Below are 20,038 nucleotides of genomic sequence, written 5' to 3'. Positions count from 1 at the left end.
CAGACCAATAAGAAAAAACACAAACCAAGAATAAGTTACCTGCCGCAGGCCCAAAAGGAAAGGCATTCTGCATTCTCATAATCCACACTAAGGCTCTAAACAAAGGAATTTCTAAAATCCCACAATCATCATTTCCTCATCAGATATGGGCAGGCTGCATCCGCAATTCTATTTAAATCGGGGCTTCCTTGGCTGGGAATGTTAAGTAAACAGGGTCCCAGGACACAGTATGCACTCACTCAGCTTGTCTGCGAGTCTCTCTCTCTCCCCTCCCTGTGACCAATCTCAGGAGCAGCAGAAATGCTGTAGCGTTTGCCAAGGGGAAGTGACATCGGTATCAGCACTGCAAGAAAAAAGCCTCGGACAGCTGCTGATTAACAACCAAGAGAGGCCGGCTGCCTATAAGAAAATGCAAGGCTGTTGGCATAACAGAGAGCATTTAACGGAAAGCAGGAATAAATGGCTAGCTTCTCTGGCTATTAAAGGATTGCTCTAGAACAGCGGTCCACAAGCTTTTGGCTGCTGCGGACCGTTGCTCTGCGTTGGGGGGAGAGGGAGGCCCGGGGGCCCGCGCACGCGCGGCAGCCCCAGCACAAACGCTTTGGCGGCCGATTTGCTCGCGGCCTGGTGAGCTTCTTGCTTCGGTGGGGGGGAGGGAAGAAGGAGCCGCAGCCCGGCACCGGGCCGCGGCCCGCGGGTTGGGGACTACTGCTCTAGAACTTTCCAGAAGGGGGAGGGGGGGAGATGTGCTTCTTTCTTTCTTTCAAAATCAATTTTCAAGCCAGTGATACAATACAGTACACCATTCGGTGTCGCAGTGGATTATTACTAGGTGTTTAATTCTTGAATTTGTTCACTTACAGATTGAAAAGTGCGAACCTACCTGGAGGTTTCTTCTCTTCAGTGTAGCAAAATCATTCAGAATGGTTAGGGCACACTTCCTTCAATTCCGGGCAAAGCTAGGCAAATTTCACTAGAAGTCTTACAGACTGGATCTAGGCTGACCCCTCCAGTTCTTCAGTTCTCAATTATTATTATTGGAGGAAAGTGAATGACTTTGGCCTACTGAAGAGAAAAAAAACCCTGCAGGTAGGTTCCAATGTTTCACTCTTTAGTGAGGGAATTCGTTCAGAATGCTGATGTACCAAAGCTACCTTCCAGGATGGGAAATGCCTGGCTCCTCTATGTCCCCACAACCTGCAGCAATACCCTTTGCCCAAGGGCTACATCTGCAGAATGTACTTAGTCTATATGATACTGCTACATGAATGTGGAGAAGGTGAAACATGGGGCAGCTCTATACATCTCCTCCACTGGAGCCCTTGTAGAGAAGGAAGCTGAAGAGGCTGCTGCCCATGTGGAGTGGTCTGTGATGTTACTAAGGGGTGGCTGCCTCTACAATTTATATCCTTTATACTTTATACACAATCTGACCCCTCTGAGCAATCATGGATGTGGACACCTTCCTCCCAGTGATATGCTGCTGTGAGATGCAAACAATGCATCAGATAAATGAAAGTCCTTTGTCCTGTCCAAATATACATGCACCACCCTATGCATATCCAACTTGTGCCAAGTCTTCTCCTCAGGATGCACAGGCTTCGGGCAGAATAAAAGCAACACCAGCTGTTGACCAACAAGACTGTGTTAACTGCCAGAACACATGAAAGAGCAATCCTAAATATCACTGAATCATTCTAGAAAATGCATAGTTCTCTCCTCAGACAGGGCTTGCAACACTTTTGAGCAATTCTAGGTTGGGAACCTGTGTCTCACTGTGGAGCCAGCTGGGTCATGCCCTGGAGAAAACATTTCACATGTGTGTTTTTTTCATAACCTTTTGTGCCCCAAAAACTGTAGCAAGAACTGAGACTTGCTTCTTCAAGGTGTTAGGTTTGAGCCCTTTTTTCCGATCATGAAGAAAAAGCAGCATGTATTTATATGAAGGATTTAGCAGATCGAAACCTTTGGAACGAGCCCAACTTGCAAATGTCCTCCAGGTGTGCGCCCATACATCTAGTGGATGGTCTTCCAGCCTGCACCATCAGATCTATCAGTTCAGATGGAAATTGGACTCCCATTAAATCCGCCCTGCCAATCTCCACAGTGTCAGCTGTATCCAAAACGTTTCAGGACAACAGACTGGCTTCTGCATTTAACAGGCCTTGAACTACAGGGAGTCCCCATGGGGGACATACCAACAATTCCAACAGTTCGAGATCCAGGGTCTCCTTAGCCAGAACACCTCTTGTTGATGCCTCTGCTTATCAGGATGGGTGGTAGGAATTCACAGAGCAGACCCTTTGGCCAAGGGTAGTTCAGGGCAACTTCACTCTCCACCCTGGGTCACAGTACTTTGAGAATAACCTGGGAACCTAGTTGTTGTCTCCAGATGCTAACTGGCGTCCTGAAACACGCTGTTGCCTGGTGAGACATGACAAGGGCAACAAAAATGGTGAGGGGTTTGGAGACCAAGACATATTAAGAAAGGTTGAGGGAGCTTGGTTTGTTTAGCCTGGAGAGGAGACGATTAAAAGGTGGTATGATAGCCAATTTCAAGTACCATCTTCAAGAATAGAGCCATCTTCAAGAATAGAGCAAAGTTATTTTCTGTTGTCCCAGAGGGTCAGACCAGAACCAATGGGATTAAATTAATTCAAAAGAATTTTCTACTAAACATCCGGAAGAAGTTCCTGACAGAGCAGTTTCTCAGTGGAACAGGCTTCCTCGGGAGGTGGTGGGTTCTCCATCTTAGGATATTTTTAAACAGAGGCTGGATAGCCATCTGAGAGAGGGGCTGATTCTGTGAGGGTTCAAGGGTGTGGCAGGTTACAGTGTATAAGAGTTGTGAGTGGCCTGCATTGTGCAGAGGGTTGGACTAGATGACCCAGGAGGTCCCTTCCAACTCTGTTATTCTATGATTCTACACCTGGGAGAAGTGGAAGCTGTGTGTCTACTCTCATCTGAAACCACCTTCTCTTCCACCCACCCCGCCAGTCTTCCTCAAGCCTGCCTATTTAACTCAAGGAGGTTATGTCACTTGCAGTTACACGTAATTTCTTTTCTTTTTTTGCGGGGGGGGGGGCAGCAGGGAGTTGTGGCCAGTTGACTTCACTTCCATGGCTCCTCCATGGAGGAAATTTTTTTCAGGGGCTCCTCCATGGTCAAAAGGTTGAAAAAGGCTGCCTTGAGCAGTTGACTACAGCAGTGGTCCCAACTTTTTTATCACTGGGGACCGGTCAATGCTTGACAATTTTACTGAGGCCTGGGGCATAGTCTTTTGCCGAGGGATGTTGCCACCACCTGAGTCCCTGCTCCATTTGCTTTCCTGCCAGCACCCCTGACTTCCCGCCACCCGCTGGGGGGCGCTGGCAGCAGCAGCTGCACAGTGCCACGCCGAGAGGGAGCCCCAGCCACTGGAGAGCACTAAAGGTGAGCTGGCAGCAAAGTGGCAGGGCAGCCCCCAAGGCAGCAGCCGGGGAGGACGACGAGGATAAGCTGCAGCCCGGTGCTGAATGATCCATGGACCGTTACCAGTCCCTGGACCGGGGGTTGGGGACCACTGGACTACAGCAACAAAACCCAACAATTCACCCCACCATCATCCATTACACTAACATTCACAATGCACAACAGCTCTTAAGAGCAGAACTAGTAATATGCACAGACCATTAAACATTTCCAACACAGTGTATTTTGAATACCATCTTCCTTGGAGTACAAGTACACCAAAGAGAAAGCAAAGGGGGTAGTGATTTTGTAAAGAGAACCAAAAGTAGAGTTCTTGCTTAATTTTATGTACAGTATTTTAGCCTGCATCTCAAAACCCACATTCAAGTTAGTCATCTTGATGACAAAAACAATTTAAAATTCATAAAAATTACCAGTGCTTATAATTAAAATTAGGTGGCAATTGAATGTTCTTTGATTTTTTAAAAAATCTAGACAAAAAAACAGCATGTCAAACCCTGCAGTGAAAAACTCGGCTTCAGTCATGTAAGACATTCGAGACAATTATACCATCACCTATTATTGCTGTCAGAAACGGCAGTGGCAAAAACTTGAGGGGAAGTTGAAGAGTATAGCAGGCTGGCACCTTAGTCATACTGGAAGGTTTGCCCCCTCTCCCCAAAACAGCATCTTAATTATTATGGAAAGCCTCACTGCCTATTCCTAATCCTACCTGGAACTTCCATATGCAGCTGATGGTCCTGGAAATTTTACATGCTAATGAGCTCAAGGAACAAACTGTTCTCAGTCTTAGGAGACACTATCAAGAAACATATGTTTATTACTGACCTCTTAAAAGCTCCCTAGAAACGGTTTCAGAATATTTATTTTAGCCATAATAATCTGGTATGCAAAACATCACAGAATCATAGAGTTGGAAGGGACCAAAAAAACGAGAATGTGTTTGCATATATAAAGGACACCATCTTCTTAACTGAACACTCTTTTCAGGATCCTCCTTCCCCATACTCTCAAAAGGAAAACCGCCAGCTTCTGTTTCCTGTGAAAAACACAGGTGTACCTAGGCAAGGTATAAGTCAGTGAATTCAGAATACCTTTATTGGCATGGAATATGTCGGGATTGAAAGCCTGAAGACACTACAAATCTTTTGAGAGGTACACATTAAGCAGAAAACAGTCCTTGGGCCATGGAGCCAGGTAGGGATGGCTGTTGCGGGGGGTGGAGACTGCGGCAGGAGAATTATGGGGAAATTGGCCACATGGAAACCCTGCTGCCACTGCACTGATCAGCAGCTGCAATGAGGGGCCTATCACCTATGTGGAAAACATCATTCTACGAGCAATTGGGTACAGCAGGTTCCACAGCAATAGAGATATGAAAGGAAGTGATCTAAATTTAACTTTGCTATATATCTGCTTTAAAAGTTCAGCAATTTTTTTTGTGCTTCTCTTAAATCAGCAGCTGTTCTCGCCTGTCACATGCCAGACAAGAAGCCTCACCACTCCCATGTCAGAACACACTGAGCACATCTTTTCCAGAGTCTGGGAACTTTCCCCTTCTATTTGGTCTGCTAATTTCAAATTGCTTTAGGATGGAGCATTTTGCAGAGTTGTGAAACTTTGTATAAGTTCCCAGTAAATTCCTCCATCTTTTAAAAGAGTTTGAAGTGCTACTTACTCCCCTTGAAATTACCGGAATATGGTTAGGCACAGCTCAAGTGAAGATTGCCAACACCCAATCTGACCTGAGTAAATACTATGTTGTTGATGTTTTATCAACAGGAATGAGATATGGCCTCCTTTTAGCAGCATGAAGCCATAGTTGAGCTATACATACCTACACACACATGCACCTGCGTGTGCACCAGGGCTAGCCAGCTGCCCTTTTGTAAATCGCCTGCTCCTTATGGAGGAAAGCTTGGCTAGAGGGGGAATCCACAGTGGACAGGAGATGAAGAGTATGGAAGACTAAGCTGCAGTCACACATTGCAAATGCTGGAGGCTAAATGGTTAGATGCTAATCCACAGTAACGGGACCAAGGTTCAGTTGTAAAGCATCAACTTTGCATCCATAAGGTCCCAAATTAAATTCCTGGAATTTCCAGTCCCAAATTAAATTCCTGGAATTTCCAGTTAATTCCTGGAATTTCCAGTCACTCCCAATCAGAATAAACAGTAATAACTTGCTAGACCAGTCTAGTAGCGGCAAAAAAATTTCTCAGTATTTTTCAGAAACCCTGGATCTAAAAGACCTGAACAAAAAAAACACAGAGTAAACTCTCCCCACTGCCTAGCTGGGGCTCTGCTGGGTAGCCTCGATGGCCCCAGGCTCTGCCTACCGCAGGGAGATCTTGCCCCCTTCACGTGCAGATCCTAACTGGGATGGCTTCTCCTGTAATATGATTTAAACCATGCTACAGGTGAGAGCCTCTTGTGGCGCAGAGTGGTAAGGCAGCCGTCTGAAAGCTTTGCCCATAAGGCTGGGAGTTCAATCCCAGCAGCCGGCTCAAGGTTGACTCAGCCTTCCATCCTTCCGAGGTCGGTAAAATGAGTACCCAGCTTGCTGGGGGGTAAACGGTAATGACTGGGGAAGGCACTGGCAAACCACCCCGTATTGAGTCTGCCAAGAAAACGCTGGAGGGCGTCACCCCAAGGGTCAGACATGACTCGGTGCTTGCACAGGGGATACCTTTACCTTTACCTTACAGGTGCTACAGGAGAAGCAGGCCATAAGATCTGCTGTGATGTGGGCTAGCAGATTGTTTCCCGTGACACAGGAACTTCTGGGGCTAGAGCTGCCCCTCCTCCCCCACAGTAGAAGCCTGAGGGATTCTGCTTCTGCCTCTCCACTGCTTCTTTCTGCTTCTGCCTCTCCACTGTTTTGGGGACTAATGGTAATTCCAAATATATTCAGATTTTCTTGGGATTTTTTCAGTTTTCTTTGGAAAACCAGATACATTTGGGAAGTTGAAATATAAAGGTATTTTTCAAGTATATTTTTGGCTCAAGTACACCCAAAAGGACACTCCTAATAGCAGTTTCATAGTTGTCTGTAGGAAGGAACCCTTTAGATGTTCAGAAGTCTTTGGTGATCCTGTTGCTTAGAGCTTTGGCCGCTGTTAACTCGGAGCACCCTTGTACTCCCTACCTTTTGCTATATGTTCTTGCTTCTTGTGTACCAGCCCATTTTATGAATCCCTGACCAGTTACATTCCTTGTTCCTCCCTACTGTTGCATTTATCCTACTGACCCATCAGCTTAAACTCTACCGGTAGCCTCACTGCTCTAATTCCTACAGCATCAACTCAATTTATACAAGATATTAATACAAGGTATCTTCATGGACACTTTCATTCCAGTTCTTTGCAAACCTTCCCTAATCCTGCCTCCCAGAAGGCAGAATGAGGGAGACAAAATTTCCTGGTCTCATCAGCTAGAGACTCCTGAAGCCAGCAACATGCTGCATCCAGTGAATTACATTCTAATGCTGTTCTGCACTGCAGCCACTAGGGGCACAAAGAAGGATGATCACAGTGAAGAGAAGTCGCTCTGATTATCTGCTTGCTGAGCCTTTCTACAAAGTTTACTACAAGGATAGATTCAAGTGGGTAGCCATGTTGGTCTGAAGTAGCACAACAAAAATAGAGTCCAATAGCTCCTTTAAGAAGAGCCTCTTGTGGCGCAGACTGGTAAGGCAGCAGAAATGTTGTCTGAAAGCTCTGCCCATGAGGTTGGGAGTTCAATCCCAGCAGCCGGCTCAAGGTTGACTCAGCCTTCCGTCCTTCCGAGGTCGGTAAAATGAATACCCAGCTTGCTGGGGGTAAACGGTAATGACTGGGGAAGGCACTGGCAAACCACCCCGTATTGAGTCTGCCATGAAAATGCCCCAATGGTCAGACATGACTCGGTGCTTGCACAGGGGATACCTTTACCTTTTTAGCTCCTTTAAGACTAACAAAGATTTATCCTCAGTCTAAATCAACAACCATCATAACTGTATAGATATAAAGCAAAAGCAAATTAAGGAAAATTAATAAACTGTGTCATAATATCCAAATTAAGCCATATGATGCCATATAAAAAGGTAAAGGTATCCCCTGTGCAAGCACTGAGTCATGTCTGACCCTTGGGGTGACGCCCTCTAGCGTTTTCATGGCAGACTCAATACGGGGTGGTTTGCCAGTGCCTTCCCCAGTCATGACCGTTTACCCCCCAGCAAGCTGGGTACTCATTTTACTGACCTCGGAAGGATGGAAGGCTGAGTCAACCTTGAGCCGGCTGCTGGGACTGAACTCCCAGCCTCATGGGCAAAGCTTTCAGGCGGCTGCCTTACCACTCTGCGCCACATAATTCTTTGCTAAAACAGCTAATTAGTCCTTTTGAGTTTGGTTGCAGTTCATAAAAACATTGGGGAAATAAAACTGTCCACATTCGCAATCAGGCAGACACTTTCACAGTTGTGTAAAGAAATACTTAAAGAAGACTACAAGGAGGCAAACACTTGCATATCCTGGTAAGCTCATCAAGTAAGCCAGCAATGAAGCCAGGCAAGTCCAGCCATCACAGGCCATGACGTTTATAGTTCTTGCAAGGATGCAGCTTCTTTAACAGGCTGTTTGCACTAGCCGCTTTCCCTCGTCCTGTTCTTTTACCCAGTTTCATAGTTTTGTCTGTTCAACTACATCTTGCAAAGGTGTAAACTTGTTCATGTATTGTAGAAAATAAAACGTTTCCTCCTTTCAAAATTTCTTCATGATCTGCCTTAATTTCTCTCTCTTTTACTTGTCAGCCCTGGCCTTATCCCTATCCTAATATTAGTACAGTAGCAAATCCTTCCAGATACTATAAAAAGATGGTATGTATTCATATTTTCCCATAATCTAGCACAGTAGTAAAAGGATACTTTACCTTCCCCCTCCATCCTTTACGTGCACAGCAATGAAATGTTAATCTGACATGGTGGTTACACATGTGAGGAGTTAGAACTCCTGCCCCTAGTTAGATTTAATTACACTTTCAATGTCATTCAGGCAGTAGTTTGCTATTATTATATCAGTGGGACATCTAATATCTATAACATATAAAAGAGTGTGTGTACTTCCATGTTGAATACACCAAACCATCCAGGCAAACCCTGCCCACATGAGGCTTTGGAATATTCAGTACAATGGCCAAAGCATGTTCTCCCCACCTTCACAGGCAAAGCTGCCTGCAAAGGTAGGGGGAAGGAATTTTAAGAGAACTCACCAGGCCAAACCTGTCCTTAAGTGATGACATCATTAAGCACACCTTTCTTGCTATTTTTACAATGTCTGTAAATATACATCAACTCTTCTAATATTTCAAGTAACACACACTCTCACTACCAGGTAGAATGTTTTTACCTTCACAATTGACAGTTACCTGCTTTGGAGAACTTGCATCCTAAATCTTATTCAAAGCAACGGACTGCCATATAAATATTAGCCACATGTAAAGATCCATCTACTAATGGAAAGAAGCGTAGGGACCAGGCTTTTACCCCAATATTTTCCTGTAGGCCAATGTTGAGTCAGCTTTTTCCTCATGCCTAATGTTTCTACCAGTTCATCCTATCCAGCAATGTTTTCAAGCTATGGTGACTAAGGGGGATCTCCATAATGAGGCAGTACACATCTGGATGCCAGCATCATAGAAAGTCCTTGGTGTCTATATCCAGTTTCAAGGCCCCCCAGGGCAACTGGTTGGCCACTGTGTGAAATTACCTACCCTCTTGAGGAGAAAGGAAGCATCTAGCTTTGTTGCAAGGTCTGTTTCCCTTAGTCTACCTCTGTCAAGTGGCTCATATTTGTTTGTGAGAAGTTGTTTTAGGGCAAGGGAGTTGCTTATAAGCAAGGAATGACCTGTCATCCAAGGGCTGTGTGACAGAAGCAATGTTAACCAGGATAGGCTGGTGCTCATTTTTTGTTAATTATTCTTATATACAAGCCTTTTATTAAATAATACACTCAGTGGTATTCCGTTATCTATTTTTAGCTGTCTTATGGCATACAGTTTGAGAACCGCCTGGCTTTGGTGATCAGTTTCTTGAGTTCCTAGGGCGGGCCTGTGATTATAATACAGTATTATTGTTCTTCCATTTAAAAATTGCTGTTTTTCAGGATTGTATGTGTTTAATCTACTGTAACATTACAACACACATTCCTGTCACCTTGTTTGTGTACACCAAATGTAAACTGTGCTAGCATGTGTCAATGTTGCCATTGCTACAGTGAGTTACTTTCACAACAGCACCGTAAGTGATACCACGCTGTCTGCTGTTAATCAGCACCCACGGCCTTGTCAGAGTACTGAGATCAGACATGTCCCTATGTTCCAACAGCTCTAGCAGTTTTATCATCTTAAATCTCTATGTTTACTGTGCAATATACAGAATGTTTCCAGGACAACAAATGAGTTGCAGCATAAAATCCAGCCAGGAGACAGTATGCCTTTTCGCCCAGCTTTCAGGGATCCCCCTCCCCAATCCTCCAGTACACACTTCTTACATATGCTGATCATGTCGTTAATTTGCTTTTGGAAGACAAAGAACATTTGCACAACTAAGAGTGACAGAAGTCACTGTCATTTATTTTTTGGATAACATTTAACAACACACTTACAGTTAAACACTGTAAAGTTTCTAGGATTACAAACAAGAACTACAGCAGAGCAAGCAAGAACTACAATACAGCAAATACTGACTCCTCTTTCACTGAAATGGAACTTAAACAACTACAGGTGACTTGACAAACAGATTTAATAGTGTTTATCAATGGTGTTCATCAATAAGTATCACATGTGTTTTAATATCAAAACAAGGACATTAGAGATCAGACTATAGAATATTTGGACATCTCACCTTGCAAAAACATTAGTAGTATGTTTTCTGAGCTCACTCTTGTGCTCAGTTGGTGGTACTCCGATAGTGACTTGGGAGGCTCATATGCGGGTTCTTCTTTGCAGAAGAGTAGTTTTTATACCCCACTTTTCAATACCTGAAGGAGTCTCAAATGGGCTTACAATTGCCTTTCCTCCCTCCCTCTTCTCACAACAGACATCCCATGAGGTGAGTGGGGCTGAGAGCGCTCTGAGAGAACAGCTCTACTAGGACTTTGACTACACAAGGTCACCCAGCTGGCTGCATATGGAGTTGTGGGGAATCAAACCCAGCTCTCCAGATTAGAAGTCACTACTCTTAACTACTACATCAAGTGATTATCATCAGCCCCCAATGAGTACTTCAGTTGCTTCATTTTTGCTATGTCTAAACACAAGAGCTATGCTGGACACAATGCTTGGACACAAAACTGCATATTCTGTGAAGAAAACACTATTATTCAGAGGGTAAAGAAAGGGGCAAAAGTACTTGTCCTTTACAAAAATGGAAGTACAGTAGTATCCTCCTTAGTTCTGAGAACCTGCACTAATCCAAGACTTCCTTGACAGGGCTTAGAGTACAATGATCTAGAAGTTCAAGTTGAATCCCTCCTCTGCCACAGAATCTCACTGAGTGACCTCATAGGTTGACCTCATAGGTTTGAGGATAAAATGAAGGGGGTGGGATGATGAAAGCTGCTTGGAGCCTTACTGGGGAGAAAAGTGGAGTACAAACTGAAATTAGCTTCTTTTATTCATTAGTCTCTTGCAGTTCCATAGCACTTTGTATTAATATTAGGCTGCAATTACATGCTATTACATAATATGCAATTTTAAAATGTATTTTATATAATGCAGTCACTGGGGCAGGGGGAGACCATGTCGCTTCTCCCCAAGCTACTTTTACTCATTATCTTCCCCCCATATAAGCTACTCTTGCCTCCCAGGCACTAGTACCCAGGGGGCAGAAAGGGGGAGAGCCAGCCAGAAAATTGTCCAAGAGTCCTGTTCTGAGCCTTTTGTGCCAGTCTCCCCTATTAATTTGATGTTCAATAAGAGTGTAGTTCAAAAATTTTAAAGTTAAAAAACAAATCACAGAACCATGCCCAATATTTAGTTCTAACTTTACAGAACGTAACATGGCAACTCATAAGGGATTGATTTTTGTAGAAAAGAACTACTCCAGGTGCTGCTCATAAGAAATATTATTAAAGTCTCAGTACTAAAGATCTTTCTAAAAAGAATGTGCCCGTGATTATTCAAACACAGATAATATTAGACATATCAAGGCTGTAGTAGCCTAGTTATTTTTCTTCAAATGGAAGGGCTCCAGCTATTACAATAAAAAATATAGAATGAAGGTCATGTTTTGAAGCAAGTCTAAGGAAAGCAATATAACCTTGTGGAGGCAAGTGTGCTCCTGAAAGTATGTTATTGCTATATTTCAATTTTTAGGATACCCCTCCCTGAAGGCAATGTAATTATGAACTGACTAGAAGTTAAGACTGCTGTATCCGAAATACAGTGGGCGCTAGCGGGCATTGGGTGGGTGCGGGAGGCCCCCCGGCCTCCCCCTCCCCCCAAGCTCCCCCTGCTCCGAGTCCCATGCTGAAGCCAATCCCACGTGCCCCCTCCCCCCAGCTTCAGTGGTGAAGCCTGGTCTGGCCACCCCCCTCCCCGCTGAGACTGGGATGGGCCAAGGGGCCAATAGGGAGTCGCACGCTGCACGGCTCCCGATTGGCCCCTTGGCCCCGGACTGACACTCGGAGGGGCCAATCAGGAGCTGCTTTGCGTGAGTTTTTATCCCGGACTCGCCCCCCCCTTCTCCGCCCCCGTGAGCGGTTTACAGATAATACTATTATAATCAAATTTTTATTAAAAAGAAGGAAAATTAAATAGGCACAAGATTAATTGAACATGATAATCATGGTTTTGCTTATATGAGAAATCACCCAGTTTGCCTTACTATCTTGAGACAATTCACATTTCCCATAACAAATGAAATTTCCATGATTATATCTCAGCAAGCGATATTTAGAGGAAGCATGTTCATAAACACACGGGCTTCCATGAAATAAATGTGACAAACCTACTATGTGTTTAGGGCTACAGTGACCGAAGATGGCCAAAGTTTTAATTTTTCCTCCTGAAACTTGAAAAGCCACCAACATTTGATCTCACAAAAGGAGTGGGAGAGAAATTAATGGAGAAGGAGAAATGGCATCAGAACAGCCATGGTTTGGGACCTCCTGGTTTATAGTCATAATGCTCATCGTTGATTTTAAAGATTCGGATAGAATAATGTAATCTCTGAAATATAAGGCAAGTCCAAATTCATCAGCAACTTCGATAGCTATAAAGTTCCTCTTTTCTTATTTTGCAGTTCATTTGAATGAGAATAAAGAGCAGTAGCATTTTTTTCGAATTACTGGACAACTTGAAAGAAATGCAAAGGACAGAACAAAAGATATGATCACAGACACTTCTATTTTCCTATCCACAAATGCTAAAGAATGCATACAGATGGCTATAATTATTATAAGAGTTGTGAAGTCCAAATTCCAAAGTACAGGTCTTACAAAAGTAATTTTACCAAGCCTATAGAGGCAGTGCAATTAAGTCAGTGATTGAAAATTGTTGGCTCTAAGACCAGGGTTCAAATCAATAAGTAGTTTAGATTTTGAAGATTTACACTGTGATACGAAAACTACTGTTTTCTACACAGAATAACTGAAGAATTTAACAGTGTAATCCTAAATCGAGTTATATCCTTTCAAGGCCGCCGAATGGTGCAATACTGCTTAGAATAGCATTGTAAATCTAAAACTAGAGAACAGTTTAACAATCTGAACCACAATAAACAAGATTTAGAAGGACGAGAATTGGATTGCAGCCCCTTGCTTTAGAACAGTGGTCCCCAACCCGTGGGCTGCGCCTGGTGCCGGGCCGCAAAGGCCTTGGCGCCGGGCCGCGGTTCCCTCTCCCCGCCCCCCCCGCAGTAAAAATCTTCCCAGGCCGCAAGCTTGTGGCCCAGGAAGCTTCTTACTGTGGGAGGGGGGGGAGGGAATCAGGGCCGCGGCCGGGCCGCGCATGCGCACATGCACCACCGAAATCGCGCATGCACGGCACTTTCGTGCATGCGTGGAAGTGCCGCGCATGCACGATTTTGGCCGCGCATGCACAGCATGCGCTGGCGGGCAGTTGCCCTGCCAGTCCCCAGCCTCAAAAAGGTTGGGGACCACTGCTTTAGAAGACAGTTTCAGTGTTTTCAAATCTGATTAAAATGGAAACCCTAGATGGATTTTTTTTTTTAATACAAGCCAGCTCTAAGATATACACCAACTGGTAGATGATTCAAGGGGGGGGGGGGGAGTGAGCTTGAAAGCATTAAGAACATTGCCTAATGTCTGGATGGATCCAATTTCAAGAGATTAAAGCTGATCAGATAGAGGTACTTGGTCAAAACAGCAGTAATAGCATTGCAAATCTCAAATACAAAGAAAGATTTAAACAACTTCTGTTATGTGTCATCACTTTTGACTTATGAAACCCTATGAATTAAGGAACTTCATTTTCTACTGTATAATCCACAATGAAGCAGAATTATGAAGCAGTTAGGAGCCTCTTGTGGCGTAGAGTGGTAAGGCAGCAGATATGCAGTCTGAAGCTCTGCCCATGAAGCTGGGAGTTCAATCCCAGCAGCCGGCTCAAGGTTGACTCAGCCTTCCATCCTTCCGAGGTCAGTAAAATGAGTACCCAGCTTGCTGGGGGGTAAATGGTAATGACTGGGGAAGGCACTGGCAAACCACCCTGTATTGAGTCTGCTATGAAAATGCTGGAGGGCATCACCCCAAGGGTCAGACATGACTCAGTGCTTGCACAGGGGATACCTTTACCTTTACATGAAGCAGTTTATAAAAGTAAAACCAATCATACACCTCCCTAAAAATGGCAGGAATCGAGATTTCCCTCCATCTTCCATTTCACAACTTCAGACCTGCCAGAAAAGCATGTCATAAGCAGGCAAGCAGAACAGTGTCAGACTTTTCCACAAGTGGGCAGCTATCATTCGATACTTCTAAATGAGAACTCCATGTTCATGTTTACAATTTCATTACAGATTACCCACATACCTAACAGTGATTGAGAAACATTTGTTCAGCAGCTCCGTTTTCCTTTCTTCAAAGAGTTGATTACAACAACTATATATTCCACTACATATTTGCCAAATGTCTTCCTATTATTATGAAGTTAATGGACACTGTTTATTATATTAGGTACAGACTTAACAGAGAACTCCAACACTCTACTGGACATTGTTAACAACTGGATCCTTAACAGACGAGAGAGAGACACCTGCAATTATTTGCATCCAAATACTCATTTTCACACATTTATTTAACTTACCTTTATGTATTTTACCCAGCCAGCACACATATGAATAGGCAAGGTCTTAACTATTTATTTTTTTATTTTTATTTTTTTATTATTAGATTTCTATACTGCCGCTCGCCGTAACCTCGTGGCGATTTACACATACACTTCTAAAACAATAAAATTCCATTAAAATCCCCATTAAAATAACAATCACATACTAACCAACTATGCAATGGCAACCATAATCTCTAATAATCCCTTCTTGTTTATTGACAGCTAAGGTCAAGTACAAATAGTCTAGTGAATTGCCATTTGACCATATCCTGCAACAGGGACAGAGTTTTGACAAGAGTTTCCAGCTTGAAGGATGATGCTTCAGGCAAAAATTCTCAGCCCTCAATTTCCTATCAACAGAATGAAAGCAGAAAATAAACCCAACTTGCATTTTCATAGGTAGCAGGTGGACCTTCTGCCAACTAAGCACACTGAATATGGCAACACTATGGTGCATTGGATAACAGTAAACCCAGAGAAAGAGAAAGATAATAGACTGTGAATCAGAGGTATCACTTAGGAAGTATTTTTGCCTTATTCAGACAGTATTTGTATAGCTACATTATTGAAAAAGGAAATGAACTGAAAAAACTGAGTGTCGCTGAAAATTATTGCAAAAAGGGGTATATACCTAGAAGCTCATTTTGACACAACTCCAATAAATTAAATTGACATCATTGGCTTGAGACTTTTTCCTTTTGAAGATACTCTGGCAGATACTTTGTAAGAGGAAAAATATATCAGCCCCTAACTAATCAATAGTCTTTGGAAACTGTAGGGCACAAGCTCAGTCACAAATTTCAGAGAACTGTTTCTTCTTCCCCTTGAAAGACCTCAGAATTGTTGCATCACATCCTCAACAAATACTAAACTGACCAGGCTTGGAAGTTACTCTTTGTTTGTTGCATATGTTTCTGTTGTTTGCTGAACACATAGTATTTTGTACATTGTGTAAGTTTTGCACTACAAAAAAAAATATTTAGTAATATTTGTTCCACAAATATCTGCTGGTATAAAGGCTTGCATTTTGACTGTTCAGAGACAATTTGATACGTCGATTGAAGCAAGTCTGATGGAAGACTAAACCATCTAAGTATTTTATTTAAGAAATTTGTCAAAGAAAAAAGGTCACAGCATAGGCATAACATCTGCTTCAGCAAAAGATAACACAGGATTCAATTCAGCCCTATTACTCTCCTTACCACCTACCAAAGCACATGGGTGAATGCCCTGAGCCCATTAGGGTAGTAGAAATGATCTGGATATATGGCTCATATCAAGGCACCCCTCTCTAGTCCCAAGGGAATTTTGTTTTTAAAAGGTAGTATTGATCCATCTTGAGCTTACAATACCCAACAAGAAAATCTTTCTCATTAACTAGTATAGAATCATAGAGTTGGAAGGGGCCATACCGGCTATCTAGTCCAACCCCCTGCTCAATGCAGGATCAGCCTAAAGCAGTGGTCCCCAACCTTTTTCGGGCCAGGGACTGGGGGGAAGGGAGGTGTGGGCGCCGGCACGCTGGCGGACACAAACACGCAGGCACAGTAGCTATGTGCCTGCGCATTTGCGCCTGCCGGCGTCTGTGCCTCCCCCCCCCACACAGTGCGGTGCTCACTGCGCCGGGGCCCAGGAGTGATCGGCCACCGAAGCGTCTCCCTCCCGCCGTGGCCTGGTACAGAGGGCTCCACGGCCCGATACCAGTCCGCCCCCCAGAGGTTGGGGAAGACTAGCCTAAAGCATCCAGGATAAGTATCTGTCCAGCCACTGCTTGAAGACTGCCAGTGAGGGGGAGCTCACCATCTCCTTAAGCAGCAGATTCCACTGCTGAACTCTTGCAATAACCCTAGTTCATTAAAATCCTCACGTAGGAGGACAGCCTGAAATGTCTTTGCTTAAAAGCAGAGTGTTTGTGTGCCAGGGGAAAGGGAGTTGCCCAATATTTAAGAGGAATATGACTTCACTCAGTAACCAAGAGAGTACATATTGTCTGTTACATAAATGTTAAAACTTAGTTTTCTAAAGAGATATCACAAGGTGATATGACTTGTTCTGGACTTTAAGAATATGCTCAGACGCTAAACAGTTTGAGGAGACATTTACTATGTCAGTAACACAAACACTTGCTCTAATTTCACAGCCTGTTACTTAAACCCAAATTTGTTTGACTATACAATCCACTGCTTTCAAAAGACAATGAACTAATAAATTCAGGTTTTTTACTTCCTTTCAGAATGAAGCTGAACACAGCTGTGAGGAAGGCAGCCTATCCTTCTGGAATTCATTAATACTGTATGCAAGACATAGCCCATGCTGCCAAATTCTTGACCACACAAATCAGATATTTTAAGCACAGCAGGGTGCTTATTTTTGTTTACAGTAGAGCACTGTGTCCCTGGAACTTTTCCAGGCATGTAAAATTGGTGTCTCCTTAGAAATGAATGCAGGTTCCTACAGTATTTCCCTACAGTGGATTCTATAGTACAACATTAATTGTATTAATTATGGGAACTGTATTTTTGTAAGGGGAGTGGGAATCTTATCACCACAAACTCAATTCTTCAAATTCCCTGGGTAAGCAAAAAAAAATTAAATCTGCTTCAAGGTAGCCTAATTTTCTCACAGTATCTTTTTTGTGGCACTTTGTTAACTACAGGACTGTAATGTTGGCTCCTTTATTACCAAGCCATTTATCTCTCCTAACAAAGGGAAAAGAAAAAGAGGATGAATCAACCCAGTCAGCAGGCCTGTCCTTTTGGATATTCTTTCAAATCTCAGTCTAAAAAAACAACTCATATTGGGCAAATCATGTCCAAAAGCCTGTTCCAATTGACCAAGGATTTGTACATATTGAACCAATTAATAAGTTCACAAAAAAAATGTTCTGCCACTTTCTCCTTCTTCTACAGCTATCTCCCCTCCCCCCAACTACTGAGATACTGTTTCTGCACTAGGGATATTGTTCAGGTTTGCATTTTTAAAGCGTTGAGTATTTTTCTGTTTTCGCATTGAAATTCACCTCTCTGGGCGCAGACCCAAATTGCCCCTTCATCTTCCCTGCAGCAAAAGAATCCCAAGAAAACTGGGTTTCATTCTTTTAAAGTGGGGACTAATGGGGTCTAATTTGGGGCTGCCAATTTCGTACAATTGGGTTTCCCCCTGTGCCCACCATGTTCAGTTGTTTGGGAATGCCCCTTTCCTTGTCACCATTCTCCCTCTCCTTCCCTCCATTCCGAAAAAGCTGCTATTTTGCACCTTTGCTTTCATTGTGCCCCTTAATCCCAACATTCTGAGCCATTGATCGCCCCCCCCAAAAGTGTCCTGAATGTACTTTTTAAAAAATCCTGAGCTATAGCATAACACTAGGGTGTTTTTTTTAATTTCATTTGAGACACTTGAAGGAGAAAGGGAGGAGGCGATCAACGGTGCAGAATGGTGGGAATAAGGGGCGCAATGAATGCAAAGGTGCAAGCCACCACCATCACTTTGCAAAAACCACATTTTTTGAAAAGGATAAAGGAGGAAAGCATGATGGAAAGCTACCTCCTTCAGACCCAGTGCAAAAAGCATGTCATGAATTTCAGCCTGGGAAATAAGGAGGGGGGGGGGAATGTGGAAACACTAGAGTCAACTCACAGCAGCCAAAGGAAATCCAAAGCGAGGCTAAAGCAAGGAATGTCTCCTAATGCAGAAACAGTCAAGATCAGTATCCTAGGTGGTGGAGAGTAGCAAAAAGGGAGGATTCAATGACACTCTTGCCCACTGTATAAGCTTTTGCTTTAATCATGCACTAGTGGGGGTCACCCTTGCTTGCAGCAACCCTCTGGGCTGCAATGCTTGGTGTTCTGGATGGCCTCTTTAGAAAAAGGCCTCTGGATGGCCTATGTTTAAGGGACTCACCTAGATGAAAAATGAGAGATCTGTAATCAAACCTTCCAAAAAACAAAGGGTAGGATGTGAAAGTGAACCTAATTTGGATGCGAGCTTCAGTAAGAGAGAATAACTATTGCTCCTATGTCATTTTCTAAGGGTAAATTGAAGCCTCTCTATGACCCATTATGCACGGGCCAGAATGCCCGCGCTGGCGATGGCAGGGCATTGGGGAAAATCCTTGATTATGCAAGCTTCCGCCGCCAGCGCAGGCATAGCCTGGCCCAGGGCCACGGAAGGCCCATGTTATGGAAACGCGGGAACTTCCACAGCTTCCTGGATACTGCGGGCGCCTGCAGGGGCTGGAGTGGGCCAGCGCTGTGCATAATTGCCAGCGCCCAGCCTTTCGGCCTGCCCGGCCCCAACCTACAGTGTCCCTGAAGGGACACCGTACGTCCCTGGCTCCCGTCATAGCGTGTGGAGGGGCCCCTCCTCACCTCCCCTTCCCCAGCCACTGCCACTTACCCTGCCCGACAGCGTCCTGGGTGTCCTGGCCCCGGCGCAAAGTGCGTGTGCGTGTGCTACGCCGGGACAGCCCCGCATGTCCCATCCCCATGCGTTCACGGGGAACGACGGAGCATCATGCCCTGCCGCAATGGCACAGCGGCGGCCCAACATAGCGGCCGCTGTGCATAAAGGGTCTATGGCTAACAGTCCTGATAGGAAAGAGAGTTTTCTATACTGTGCCAAACTGTATTAACTTGACAAGAAGATCCCCCACTGGACATAACTGTAACTTGTAAGCAAAAATATAACAACCCCCTCTTTCTGATGTCATACTTGGGCCTAGGAAAGAACCTAGTCTTTCATTTAAGTAAATACTGTAGTCAATCAAGCAGTGCAACTTCTATCCAGAAAACGGTGGGTTTGGGGAAGAGAAGAGTTAAAACACATGCACTGCCTAGTGCCTCCACCTTAATCCAAAACTGGATCCTGACCTGTGGCCTATTTTCAGTTTTTAAATAAAATGAAATTGGATTGTGACCTACCACTCCTTCAACTATCAGTAATGTTTTCTGCCAGGGGAAGGCACCCACTGGAAGAGCTAGTTATGGCTCTCTTGCTTTTTGTCTAATTGAACCCTATGTTTTCAGTAACATTCTACACTATCAGGAGGGATCCAAACTTAGCATGTAGACAAAGGAATCAAAGTACCTTTCACAGGTACTAGTATCTTATGGAAAATTTAAGGAATAATAGATGAAAAGATTCCTAGTGCGGCACAGTCTATGATTGAAGGGTTCTCTGTGCGAACACTTACTGCTTCTAACACGAATCTGTTCAAGGAGCTTCCGACTACCACCATAAA

The 20,038-nt window shown here is 44.0% G+C and overlaps 1 protein-coding gene across 4 annotated transcripts in view; it reads right to left on the bottom strand.

The window, feature by feature from the left end:
- Positions 1-20,038, bottom strand: part of WBP1L (WW domain binding protein 1 like) — a 47,004-nt gene that overhangs the window by 19,649 nt on the left and 7,317 nt on the right. The window contains exon 1 of one of the 4 annotated variants that reach the window (XM_077349583.1): positions 40-241. The exons of the other annotated variants lie outside the window; for them this stretch is intronic. Within the exon in view, the coding sequence (XP_077205698.1) occupies positions 40-66 (27 nt within the window). The 5' untranslated portion in view covers positions 67-241. Of the gene's footprint in view, positions 1-39; positions 242-20,038 lie in introns of those variants that run through there. 4 annotated transcript variants of the gene reach the window in all.

The sequence above is a fragment of the Paroedura picta genome, chromosome 8, assembly GCF_049243985.1.
Source record: "Paroedura picta isolate Pp20150507F chromosome 8, Ppicta_v3.0, whole genome shotgun sequence".
Classification (NCBI taxonomy): domain Eukaryota; kingdom Metazoa; phylum Chordata; class Lepidosauria; order Squamata; family Gekkonidae; genus Paroedura; species Paroedura picta.
This window is presented reverse-complemented; position numbering and strand designations above follow the sequence as displayed.